Genomic DNA, 12744 nt, shown 5'->3' with positions numbered 1-12744 from the left:
GGTGAGCCTGCCGTGTGCCCACCCCAGAGCCTGCCATGCTCCCTGCAGGCAGGCCGGCCCTGGTGGGGTTCACACACACCCAGCATGCCGGGGACCCCCATGCACCCCCCTGTCCCACCTGTAGTGCCAAGCAAGTGGATGCACCCAAAGGGCGCTGCGAGGCTATGCTGCCCATCCCCAGACCAGCATCCCTCTAAGAACCCCCAAGGACCCTGTCCCCAGCACCTCAGCACCGCCAAGGGGAGGCAACGGGTGCAGTGAGGGGTCCGGCAATGATGGTGGGGGGAGTTGTGCCGGTACCGAGGGGCTGGCGGAGGGGAGGGCGGGCGGCAGAGGTTGGCACCGCGCTGCTTTGCATTTTCAATGACAGACCCATGCCGGGTGCTCGGGAGAGTGGAAAAATCTTATTTGTCACCTGCTGGCGGTGTGCGGAGGCTCCCGCGCCGCGGCTAATCTCGGGGAAAATGAGGATGCCGGCGGGGTGGCCCACGGGACAGGCAGGGAGGAGCGGGGCTGGCGAGGCGGGTGCTGCCCCGGTCCCTGCTCCGGCTCCGAGCTGTGGGCTGCAGGACCCCCCCGGGGTCCCACCAGCCTGCTCATGGCTGGGTGTATCGGCACTGGGGCGCAGATCCTGCCTGCTGCTGGGGTGCCTGGGCTGGGGTGCGCTTGTGGACATCCCAGAGCAAGCGCCGTGTGCGCCCGTGGTTGTCTGCAAAGGCACAACTTCTTTTCCTTCTGTCCCGGCTTCAGGAGCAGCCACTTGCCTCGCAGTGCCAGCCAGGCAGGTTGGCACTGCCTGCGCAGCCCCTCGGGGCACTCAGAGGAGTTTTTGGGGAAAGAAAGGGCACTTGGAGGCAGGTGTAGGCACCGCCTGCCCTGGACATATCTACATGCATGTGCCTGTCCTGTGCCTGCTGTACCCCGGCTTCTCAAGATGCCAACTCCTGCGGGGTGCTGCAGCGCTCTGCGGCCGGCTCAGATTTATCCATTATTTTATATCCACACGCCTTTAATTTTTACAGCCCTGTTGGAGCAATACGCAGGGCTGTTAATAACGCCAGCCCCCCCTCCGCCTCCCGTCTGCATCCATCATGCTCCCACCAAGGTGTCAAGCAGGCCTTTGGGCTGGGTAAGTGCAGGCATGAGAAGGTTGGTGTGATGGCACCCAGCCCTGTGCCCCCACCCTGCAGCCAGCACTCCCCCCTCTGCAGCAGGGCCAGTCACCCCATGCCCACCCACAAAGCAGCCCAGGTCCAGGTGCCCTTGCACCGCACTGGGGTGGGTTGGTGGTGCCCAGCTGGTCATGGTGCCCAAGCCAGGGACATCTCTCTGGTGGGATTCATGGAGCCCCTCTGCCCTGGTGTGTGCTCCAGGAACCTGAGTGTGTGTGTCAGCGTGCATGAGTGTGCCAAGGTACGTGTGCCTGTAATGGGCAGTGCATGTCTGTGTGTGTAAGGGGGGGGCATAGCATGTGTGTCTGTACTGGTGCATGTCAGCGTGCATGGGTGTACATGTGCTGTACACGTGTACCTCTGCCTGTGCGTGTGCTGTTGCATGTCTTGCTGCTGCAGTGGGCACCTTGCCCAGGCTGTGCCCAGCACCCCAGCACAGGAGGGTGCAGCCTCAGCCACCTAGGGCTGTGCCAGGGGCTGGTCCACTGTGCCTACTGTGTCCCACACCGCTGAGCCCCCCGCCCCATACCAAGCAGAGTGCCTATGCTGTCTGTGGCACAGCACTCAGTACATGTTGCCTGGGGCTCCCACCCTCCAGCACCCAGGAAGACCCAGGGCCCCCTCTGAGCACCAAGGGCTGCGCAAGCGCATCAGGCGAGGGTGGCAGGACACCGAGCATGGCAGGCAGGACGGCCGGGCAGGGCCGGGGTCTGTGGCTGCTGCGGGGGGCCAGCGCGGGCGGTGGGGATCGCTGGGCGATAAATCTCCTTGCTGGGCCCCCCCGTGGCAGAGCGGCTCACGATATTTATGTTGGGGATTTATCTGCAATGCAGTTTAATATTCCTGGACCTTCGCGTGTGTGCGTGAGTGTGTGTGAGTGCACGGTCCCCTCCCCATGCCACCCCGTGCCACCCCCGTGCCCACCCTCTCACTCGGAGCTTCCCGGGCTCTTTCTCCTGCCCACCCACAGCTCTTCCCCTTTGCACCCACCCTGGCAGGACGGGACGGACCCCCTCCCCCCCCCCCACAGGCTGCCCCGGGCAAGGCGGGGGGTGCCGAGCCGCCGCGATGCTCCTGGCACAGACGGCCGGCCGGGCCCACCCGGTGCCCCTCGTGGGTGCCGGGCTGCCGGGCGGTGGCAGCAGGGTCCCCGAACGGGGGATGCCGGGCAGAGCAGCACTGCCAGCCCCGTACCAGCCCCCCGGAGCGAGGGGCCCGGGGACCCCTCTGCCTTGCCTCCCCGCCGGCGGGGATGAGGTAAGGCTGGCGGGTGGCACAGGGCTGCTCTATTTGCATAATAATCTCGTTAATGGAGCCTGGCCTGCGGGAGAGCCGGGCTGGAGACGCCACCCCCTCCCCGCCCCGCTGCCTCCCTCCGGCCCCGCCGCTCCGCCAGCCGCGGCGCGGGGCGCGGAGCGGAGCGCGGGGCGCGCAGCCGGACGGGCAGCGCCGGGCCGGCCAGCCAGCAGCCCCGGGCAGCCGGCAGCCCCGGGCAGCCGGCTGACATCCCCCGAGCAAGCCGGTGAGCACCCCCGAGCAACCCCCAAGAATCCCGGGCAGCATCCTCGAGCATCCCGAGCATCCCGGGCAGCGTCCCTCGAGCATCCTGGGAGCATCCCCCAAGTGTCTCGGTGAGCAAGCGGTGAGCCACCCTCCAGCACCCGCGGACATCCCGGGCGGCAACCCAGGGATCATCCCTCGAGCATCTCCCGAGTACCTCGGTGAGCAGCCCCGGTGAGCATCCCCCGAGCAGCCCGGCGCGCAACCCCCGAGCCTGCCGGCGAGCACCCCGCGAGCATCCTCCGAATATCCCGGGCACCATCCCGGGGACCGCTTCGCGAGCATCCCTCGAGCATCCCCTGAGCACCACAGGCACCAACCCAGAGAGCACCTCCCGAGCACCTCCCGAGCATCTCCCGAGCATCTCCCGAGCATCCCGGCAAGCAGCTCCCGAGCATCCTGGGCAGCGTGCTCCAAGCTTCCGGGGCAGCACCCCCCCGTAAATCCTGGGCTGCATCCCCCTGGGTGCTCCCGACCACCCCGGGTAACATCCCGGGTAGCATACCTGGAGCATCCCCGGCACCCCCAGCCCCCCCCCGCGCCGCGCCGCGCCGCGCTGTGCCCACCGCCGGCCACGCAAACTTTCCGGTGGCGGCGGCGGCAGCTTCCCGGCACCGGCGGCGCCGGGCTACGGCGCCGGGGCACAACTTTGCCCAAGTTGCAGAGAGAGGGGGGCTGCGGGGCTTGCGGCGGGGGCGGGGAGCTACGGGGTTACCGGCCACCTCCCAAGCGGCTCTTTGTCCCCAGCCTGTCCTCCCCCACCTGCAAATCCGGATGCCCTTCTGCACAGAGCAAGTATTGGGCTCCCTTTTGAAGCCCCCCCCGCCCCCCATCTATGCCCCCACCTTCTTCTCCCCCTGGGCAGATCACCTCCTGCCCAGCACAGCACCCCAGCCAGACACACCTGCCCAGCCGGCACTGGGCAGCAGAGAGGGTTTGGGTGGATGACGGGGTTTTTGGGGGCAGGGGGAGGAATGCTGTGGGGTGTCCATGGGGTCGAAGGCTCCCCCCCACACACCCCCGGACTGGAATTAACTTTGCGCACACATCACGCACCGCACGGCGATTTGCCACAACGCAATGCAACACAGCGCACCACAACCCAACCAACACAGTGCAACGCCACAGCACAGCACACCGCCATGCAACCCGCCTCAGGGCCACACAGCCGGACCCAACCCGCAACACCCCAACCCAAAACCTTCCCTGCAAACCTCCCCCAACCCCCTTCTCCAACCTGCTCACCTCCCTCTCTTCCCATCCTCTGCCCAGAGGGATGGGCAGCCCTGTGCCCTCCCCAGGCCAGGAAGGGCTCGTGTGATGAGGTGTGAGGATGGGCTCACTGGACCACCCTGGACCCTGCATGGATGGTCTCCTTGGTGCACTGGGTGGGCATGGGGAGGGGTGTGGGTGTGTAAGTGTGTGGGATGGAGCTGTGCTGAGGCTGCAACCTGCCTGGGATCATGCAGACAGGACCCTGCCTTGTCACCAGAGGGGCTGGGAAGAGTGGACAGCTATGGGTTAGAGCTGCCTCCAAGCTCCTGATGCCAGAGCCAGTCTCAGAACCACCAGCCAGGCACACAGGCAGGGACAGTGTAACAGGCAGCAATGACGGCACGAATCAATCCCCCCTCCTTGCTCCTCCCAACCCTCCCCCCCTCAACCACCTCCTCTGCCTTTTTCAGAACCTTCCTGGCTCACTTGGGCACCCTCCACCACCTCCCCTCAGCTCCAGCATGAACCGTGGGGTGCCCGAGCCTGCCCCCCACCTGCCCTGAGCCTCCTGAGCCCACGCTGCCTGCAGGGACGCCCATCCCTTACCATGGAGAAGACCTACTCGTTGACGGCTCACTACGACGAGTTTCAGGAGGTGAAGTACGTGAGCAAGTACCAGAGCGGCACCCTGCCCAATGGCTTCGCCCTCCAGCTGGGTGCTGGGGCCAAGAAGCGCCGCGGGGGGCTGCCGCGCTGGAGCCGCCGGGAGGTCTGCCTGCTCTCGGGGCTGGTGTTCGCCGCGGGGCTCTGCGTCATCTTGACGTGCATGTTGGTCCTCAAATACCTGGCAGCTGAAGGGGACAGCTACTGCCTGGAGGGGTGCCAGGAGAAGAAGGCCTTCCTGCGGGCATCCCGCTTCCTCAGCGCCAATATGGATGCCACCATCGATCCCTGCCAGGACTTCTATTCCTTCGCCTGCGGTGGCTGGCTCCGCCGCCATGGCATTCCCGAGGACAAGCTGGTGTACGGCACCATCGGGGCCATCGCCGAGCAGAACGAGGCCAAGCTGCGGGCGCTGCTGAGCCGCCCCGTGCGGCGCCGAGCCCCCGCCTCGGCTGAGAGGAAGGTCAAGGACTTTTTCCGCTCCTGCCTGGACCGGGCTGAGATCGACCGGCTGGGCCCACGGCCAATGCTGGAGGTCATCGGGGAGTGTGGTGGCTGGGATGCCCCCCCAGGCCGCGGGGACCTCAACGAGCTCCTCTACAAGACGCAGGGGGTCTACAGCGCCGCTGTGCTCTTCTCCCTCACTGTCAGCCTGGATGAGAGGAACACCTCCCGCTACGTCATACGGGTGAGGGCACCCTGCCCCTGGGGCTGCCCCCCATCCCAGACACCCGTCTGCACCAGTGAGACCCCCCTGGTGCCACTGTGCTCATTGCGGTGGCACTGGGCACCTGCCCAGTGTGTGGTCTTGGTTGCAGCAGGTGGCTGGGTTGGAGACAGCCCCCATCCCTGGGGACTCCCCCCATGTACCCCCTGCTGTGGGACCCTTGTGTCAGGCTGCCCTGAGGTGGCACCTCCAGCACAGAGTTGGGGATGTGGGCAGGGGGATGTACAGAGCGAGCCACTGCTGCTCACCAGGGAGGTGGGGACAGCCCGAAAGGCACTGGGGTCTCCAACGAGCTGGCGTCCAAGCCCCCCACCTTGGCCTTCTGGGTGCCATCAGTACTAAGGGACAAACCCTAGGCAGTGACAGGGGGATGTCCCCCAGCCCCCCAGCACTGCGCTGGGATGCCAATGTGTTTGCCCGTGGCTTTGTCGGCCTTCCCCACCCCTGCCAGCCCGTGCCCCACCCTGTGGGGCATGGGTGGCCTTTGTCTGGGTGGCCAACACTCAGGCACCCTCGGTGGGTGTGGGAGTGAGGTGGTGGGCACAGGAGTGAGGTGGTGGGCACGGGAGTGGGGTGGTGGGCACAGTGGGGGCACAGCACTGACATGCTGGGGATGCCATATGGGGCATGGTGATGGGTGCAGAGGGCCGCGGTGGTGGCACAGCGCTGGGGGCACAGCAATGGCCCAGTGGGGGTGTGGTGGTGGGCACGGGGGGGACTGGGAAGGTGAGTGCAGCAGGGACATGCTGGGCATGGTGGTGCGGGCATGCTGCCGAGCGGTGTGGGTGGGGTGCTGGGGGTGAGGGTACAGCGCTTAGGAGGAGCTGCCCCGTTCCCTGTGCGATGCGGGGGGTTGGAGGGGGGGGGGTGGGCGTGCGGGGGGGGTGGGTGTGAGTGGGTGTGCGGGGCCAGCGAGGTGCGGGGCGGCGCTGCCGGGCCGCGCGTGTGTACGCTAGAGGGAGCGAGAGTCACGGCGAAAGGGCGGGCGGCTGGCGGGGCCGCGGGAGGGTGCGGGAGTGCGCGGGCTGTGACGGGGTGGGCGTGCGGGGGGTGCGGGTGACAGCCAGGGCTGCCTGCCAGGGCTTGGGTGTCCGGGCGCGACGGGGAGGGGTGAGAGCGGGGGTGCGGGGGTTGGATGCTGTGCTGTGTGGGGAAGCCGAAAGGGAGGTGATGAGGGAGGGGGGGTGGAGAAAGGCTGGGGGTGCCCGCGGGTGCGCGGGGCAGCGCTGCGGCTGCGTTCTCGGGGGGCTGTTGGGTGGGACACGGGGGTGAGCGGGGGGAGATGGGGGGGGGGTGGGTGGGTCGGGGGTGCGCACACACGTGCGTGGAGGGGGCAAACCGGCTGGTGCCTGCATGGGGGTGAGGGGTGAGCATGCACGGGGGTGTGTAGTGAGGGGTGTTACACGGATCTGTGTTACACAGATGTCTAAGTGTGCTCAGGATGGGTGTTTTGGAGGCTGCGCCTGCGTTACAGGGCAGTGGGGTGTCTGTGTGTGAGGAGGGGGAGGCCCATGCAGTGTGGGTCACCCCTGCAGTTCCCCACGGAGCAGGCTGCAGCGCAGGAGTGGGGCCAGCTATGGGGCAGTCTGTGGGGTCATAGAGTCAGGCCATGGAGCAGTGACCTACCTGCCTTCAGAGGATCACAGAGTCACAGAATCATAGGGGTTGGAAGGGACCTCCAGAGATCATCGAGTCCAACCCCCCTGCCAAAGCAGGGTCCCTAGGACAGGTCGCAGAGGGAGGCATCCAGACAGGTCTTGAATATCTCAGAGAAGGTGACTCCACACACCCCTGGGCAACCTCTTCCTTGTGCCCAGCAATCCCAGCACCCTCTGGCAGTAGAGAAGCCAAGGCACAGGACACACTTACACCTGGGGCTCACCCATCTGGGGCTCCCAGGGCACCAGCAGCACCCTGCACCATGGAGGCAGGCAAGGGGCACCTGCCCAGCCCAGCTCCCTTCCCACTGCTCACCTGCTGCCCCATCGTTTCCCCCACAGATCGACCAGGATGGGCTGACTCTGCCCGAACGGACCCTCTACTTAGGACAGGATGAGGAGAGTGAGAAGGTGAGGAGGGGCCACACTGTCACTGTCATGGGGACGGACACCAGGAGAGGAACCAGCACCCAGCATCGGGTGGAAGACAGAGGGCACCCTACTGCCACTGGTGCCAGGGGCTGGGGTGCCTGCAGGGCAGTGTGGGGTGGCACTGAGCATCCCTTCCCTCCGCACAGATCCTGGCTGCATACCGGGTGTTCATGGAGCGGCTGCTCACCCTCCTGGGGGCCGAGCATGTGGAGCAGAAGGCCCAGGAGATCCTGCAGCTGGAGCAGCACCTTGCCAATGTGAGGGGGGTGCTTGTTCTGGGATTTAGGATCCCTTGGTCAACCCTTAGTTACCCCAGTTGCAGATCTTTGGGGGCTTCCATGTCTGGTCCTAAGAGCCCCCATCCGAATCCCTTTTGGAATCTCCACTTCCAGCCCTTGGGGATCTTCATGCCTGGCCCTTGTGTATCCCAGCCCCTTGAGAACCCTATGGCAGATCCTTAGGGACCCAACCCCAACATCTTGAGAACCCCCAGTCCCAGCCCTCAGAACAACTACTCTAGCCCTTGGGGACCCACCATGTCCAGTCGTCATGAACCCACTCCAGGTCCTTGAGGACTCCATGCCCAGCTCTTGGGGACCACAGTCTCTGCCCTGGGGGGAAACCCCATGCCAAACTCTCAGATATCCCAACTTCCTGGGGACACCATGCTCAGCCCTTAGAGCCCCACTGGCACCAGAAGGTTCCCAGTGCAGGGAGCTGGGAGGGGTGTGGGTCAGCAGTCCCTCTTGCCCCGGCCCTGGCCCCCCCCAGCAGGCAGTGCAGTGGTGACAGCCGTGCCCACCCTGCCCAGATCACAGTGTCCGAGTACGACGACGTGCGGCGGGATGTCAGCAGCATGTACCACAAAGTCACCCTGGGCGAGCTGCAGCGCATCACCCCCACAGTGAGTACCCCAGCCCCCAACCTGCCACCCCAACGTGCCCCATCTGTTGTGTGCCCCACACTTGTCCCTGTCCCCCTGCTCCATGTGCTCGCTGCCCTCCCCAGGTAAGTCTGCTTGAGGGTGATGGATCCACCCTGCGCTTTTCCGAGTGGGAAGGGGAGGTGGGAGGCTGGAAAGCCTGGAGGGAATTCTCTCCAGGGTGGCATGGAAGAGGGGTGGGGGGGTGTTCCCTGTGCCCACCCTGATGGTGCTCACCTTGGCAGCTCAAGTGGAAGCGCTTGCTGGACCGCATATTCCACGACAACTTCTCAGAGGAGGAGGAGGTGGTGCTGCTGGCCACCGACTACATGCACAAGGTGTCTGACCTCATCCGTGTGACACCCAGCAGGTGAGGGGGGCTGGTGCCCCTGTGCCCCTGGCACCTTCTCCTGCCTGGCAGGATTGGTGATGGGGATGGGCACATCAGCATGCCAGGCTGGGCACAGGGAGCCTGGGAAAGCCCCTGGGAGAAGGCATGGTCATGATCTCTGCAGTACCCTTGTCATGCCCAGGCACCCACCAGGCCCCTCCATGTAGAGGTCACCAGACTCACCACACAGCAGGGACGGACACAGTGCCAGCCTGTCCCTGTGTCCCCACAGGCCATGGCCATCCCCATGGTCTGCCTGGTCCCCAGGCAGGGGTGTCCGCGCTCTGGTGCTGCTTCTCCATGTGCCAACGGAGGGGGGGGACCTGATCCTCTCCCCTGTCACCAGGATCCTTCACAACTACATGCTGTGGCGCATCGTGGTGGTGCTGAGTGAGCACCTCTCCACCCCCTTTCGTGATGCCATCCATGAGCTCTCCAAGGAGATGGAGGGCAACGAGAAGCAGCTGGAGCCAGGCAAGGTCTGCCTGAGCCAGGCCAACAAGCACTTTGGCATGGCCCTGGGTGCCCTCTTCGTGGAGGAGCACTTCTCCTCTGCCAGCAAAGCCAAGGTAGGTTGTGCTGTCTGTGGGCACAAAGACACTGTGTCCCTCCTGTCAGCTTGCCAAGGTGCCTAATGCCACACAGCAGCCCACCAAGAGCTCTCTGGTGGGTTACGGGTGGTGAGGATGCTTGTGTCAGTGCCTGTGGTGACCCACCATAGGTGCAGCAACTGGTGGAGGACATCAAATACATCCTGGATCAGCGCCTGGATGAGCTGGACTGGATGGATGAGGAGACACGGAGAGCGGCCAGGGCCAAGGTAGGGGCCCCCAGCATGGACCCCGTCCTTGCCCCACAGCCTTGGGGCGTGTGGGACGGGGGCCTGACCTCACCACTCACTTTGCCCACAGCTCCGGTACATGATGGTGATGATTGGGTACCCTGATTTCCTGCTGAAGCCAGAGGCCATCGACAAGGAGTATGAGGCAAGGGACCACCCAGGGCCACGTGGGACCATGGGCATGGGGAGGGGGGAGATGGTCCACACATCTGCCTCAGGGTCTGCAGAGGCTGGGATGGGGAGATGCTAAACCAAAACCAGCCACTTCCTGGTAGCTCATTGTGCCCACCACTCTTATGGCCTCAGCCACAGGGGCAGTGCCATGACATCCCTGGGGCCTGGGATGATGTCTCCTTCCCCATATTGCACCCCTAGAGATGACCCCCATCCTCAGCCAGGGCCAGGGGTGCCAGCATGATCCAGGGGCCCTACAGAGGTTGATGCAATAGCAGCTGCCCACGTGGGCACACAGCATGGGACACGAGGACACATTTGTGCCTCATCCAGCCTGTGGCCACATCCCTGTGCACCATCTGTCCCTAAGGCTCACAAGGGGTGGCAGGACACCCCAACCCTGCTCCCTGTACTTGGGGCTGGCATTTGGGCCTGTCAACCCTCCCTGATGTGGCTGTGCCCCCCTCCTCCCCCCCCAGTTTGAAGTGGATGAAAAGACCTACTTCAAGAACATCCTGAACAGCATTGCCTTCGGCATCAGGCTCTCGGTGAAGAAGATCCGGCAGGAGGTGGACAAGTCCGCGTGGGTATCCCCTTGTCCTGGGGGGCTTTGGGGGGCACAGCACAGCCCCACCAATGCCCCCTATCCCCATGGCTGGTTATACCCGTGGGGCATAGGAAGGGGGGGGGTATTCCCATGCCCCCTGTGCCCCCCCCAGCCTGGCATCACTGTCTCTCCTTGCAGGTGGCTGCTGCCCCCCCAGGCACTGAATGCCTACTACCTGCCCAACAAGAACCAGATGGGTGAGGCACTGCCTGCCCCCACCCTGGCTCACCCCCCCCGGGGTGGGAGGTGTGGGGAGGGCCTGAGGTGGGAGGCACCGTCCCCTGGTGACAGGGTGTCCCCCCCAAACTGTAATACTCTTTTGTGTCCCCAGTGTTCCCTGCTGGCATCCTGCAGCCCACCCTCTATGACCCCGAGTTCCCACAGTGAGTGTGGGGCTGGGGCATGGGGGGGGGGGGGGGGGGGGGGGGGGGGGGGGCGGTGCCAGGGTAGTGTATGGGGATGCCAGGTCCTGGGGTCACTGCTGTCACCAACAGCATGGTGCCCTCCATTCTTCCACCTCCGCCCCCCACAACAGGTCCCTGAACTATGGGGGGATCGGCACTATCATCGGGCACGAGCTGACCCACGGCTACGATGACTGGGGTGAGTGATGCCACACTCCATGCCAGGGCAGGAGATAGGTGGGCAGGGGGCAGCCAGGCTCTGGGGGGAGCTGGTACCTGGGTCTCTTGGGACTACTGGTGGTGGTGGTGTCCTTGGCAGGGGGACAGTATGACCGGCATGGGAACCTGGTGCACTGGTGGACGGAGCGCTCGTACAGCAAGTTCCTGAAGAAGGCACAGTGTATTGTCAACCTCTACGACAACTTTACAGTCTACAACCAGCGGGTGAGACCCCCCTGCCCTTGCCCAACACATTGCCCTGTGGGGAGATTCCCCAAAGGTCCCTGCCCGGGCCTGAGACCTGACAACTCATCACACCTCAGTGGGGAAATTCCGCAGGGCACTGGCTGGAGGAAACTGAGGCATGACCTTGGTGCCAGGGTGGGGGGATGAGGTGGTGCTTGTCTCAGGTTGGGGAGCATCTCTGTTCACTCCAGGTGTCTCTTGGCAGGTGAATGGCAAACACACCCTGGGAGAGAACATCGCTGATATGGGGGGCCTCAAACTTGCCTACTACGTAAGTGTCCCCCCACCCTGGGGTGTCACGGGTGGCTGATGCCATCCCCACCTGGTGGGACTGGGGGGGGTGGCATGAGTCCCCCCAGACCCACCTGGCTCCCTGCAGCAGGCAGCGGGCCTGATCCAGCCTGCTGGTTGCTGAGGGGCTCTAGAGGGAGGCTCGGGGCTGGTTTGGGGGCACCCAGGCCATGCCAAGCACACACCTTTATTCTCCAGGCCTACCAGAAGTGGGTGCGGGAGCATGGCCCCGAGCACCCCCTGCACCACCTGAAGTACACCCATGACCAGCTCTTCTTCATCGCCTTTGCACAGGTGAGCTCCTGCCCGCCCCATATGTGGCACATACTGGGGTGAGGGGTCACCCAGTGTGGGGCCAGTGGCTCCAAGGGACAGGGCAAGAGCCGTGCTGGACCTGGTGCTGGGCTTGGCTCCATCCACAGGTCCTGGTCTCAGCTGTGGAGCATCCCACATGGCCCCCCTGTTCCTGGGGACCCTACAATAACAAACTTGTGCTCCCTCCCAGCCTGATCACCTCCAGAGACCCCACAGTAACAAATGCATGTGACCCTACAGCCAGGCAGCCCCCTCCCTTAGGAGACTCTACAATAACAAACACCCTTCCCAACCCATCCATACCCCATACTCCCAGGAGACCCTACAGTAAGAAGCTCAACCAGGGTATCCCTGTCCTAGTCCCCAGCAATAGGAAGGGCCTCATGTCTTGGTGGGTGCCAGGACCTGGGGTGCCCCATCTAGCTCCCCCATGGGAATCTTTGTCCCCTGCAGAACTGGTGCATCAAGCGGCGATCCCAGTCCATCTACCTGCAGGTGCTGACAGACAAGCACGCCCCAGAGCACTACAGGTACTGCCTGGCCCCAAATTTGGGGGAGGGGGTGGTGGGGGTGGGTACAGCAGGTGCCAGCTTTCCCCATGTCTGGTAGTGCCGTGTGAAATAGAGCAGGCACCAGCATGGCATCATAAGGGTCTGGGTGGGCATCGCTGGGGCAGGGGATGGGGTGGGACTGAGGTGTGCCAGAGCCTTGAGCAGGGTGCATGGCAATGGTGGTGGTGGGGGGCACAGAATGCCCAGCCTCTGAGTTGCCCCCTCTCCTGGCAGGGTCCTGGGCAGCGTCTCGCAGTTCGAGGAGTTCGGACGGGTTTTCCACTGCCCCAAGAACTCGCCCATGAACCCGGTGCACAAGTGCTCAGTGTGGTGAGGCCGACCCCCCCTCCCCCTGC

At 64.7% G+C, this 12744-nt stretch overlaps 1 protein-coding gene across 2 annotated transcripts; it reads left to right on the top strand.

The window, feature by feature from the left end:
* Window positions 1–4554: 4554 nt before the first annotated feature.
* Window positions 4555–12722, top strand: ECEL1 (endothelin converting enzyme like 1; the record flags this gene model as incomplete). Of its 2 annotated transcripts, none has more annotated exons than XM_084267283.1 (17): window positions 4555–5298; window positions 7338–7406; window positions 7574–7684; window positions 8239–8331; window positions 8595–8719; window positions 9087–9309; window positions 9462–9560; window positions 9652–9726; window positions 10235–10332; window positions 10501–10559; window positions 10694–10745; window positions 10898–10965; window positions 11086–11210; window positions 11437–11502; window positions 11721–11816; window positions 12291–12367; window positions 12623–12722. In XM_084267283.1, 17 exons carry the CDS (start codon window positions 4555–4557, stop codon window positions 12720–12722), a joined length of 2280 nt encoding a protein of 759 aa, XP_084123409.1. The 2 variants fall into 2 exon arrangements, with proteins under 2 accessions (XP_084123409.1, XP_084123408.1); XM_084267282.1 differs by having other exon boundaries at window positions 10235–10338.
* Between the last annotated feature and the right edge of the window lie 22 nt (window positions 12723–12744).

Source organism: Gallinula chloropus (assembly GCF_964237585.1).
Source record: "Gallinula chloropus genome assembly, chromosome: 8".
Taxonomy (NCBI): domain Eukaryota; kingdom Metazoa; phylum Chordata; class Aves; order Gruiformes; family Rallidae; genus Gallinula; species Gallinula chloropus.
The sequence above is the reverse complement of the archived record's forward strand: the minus strand, read 5'-3'. Positions and strand labels throughout refer to the sequence as shown.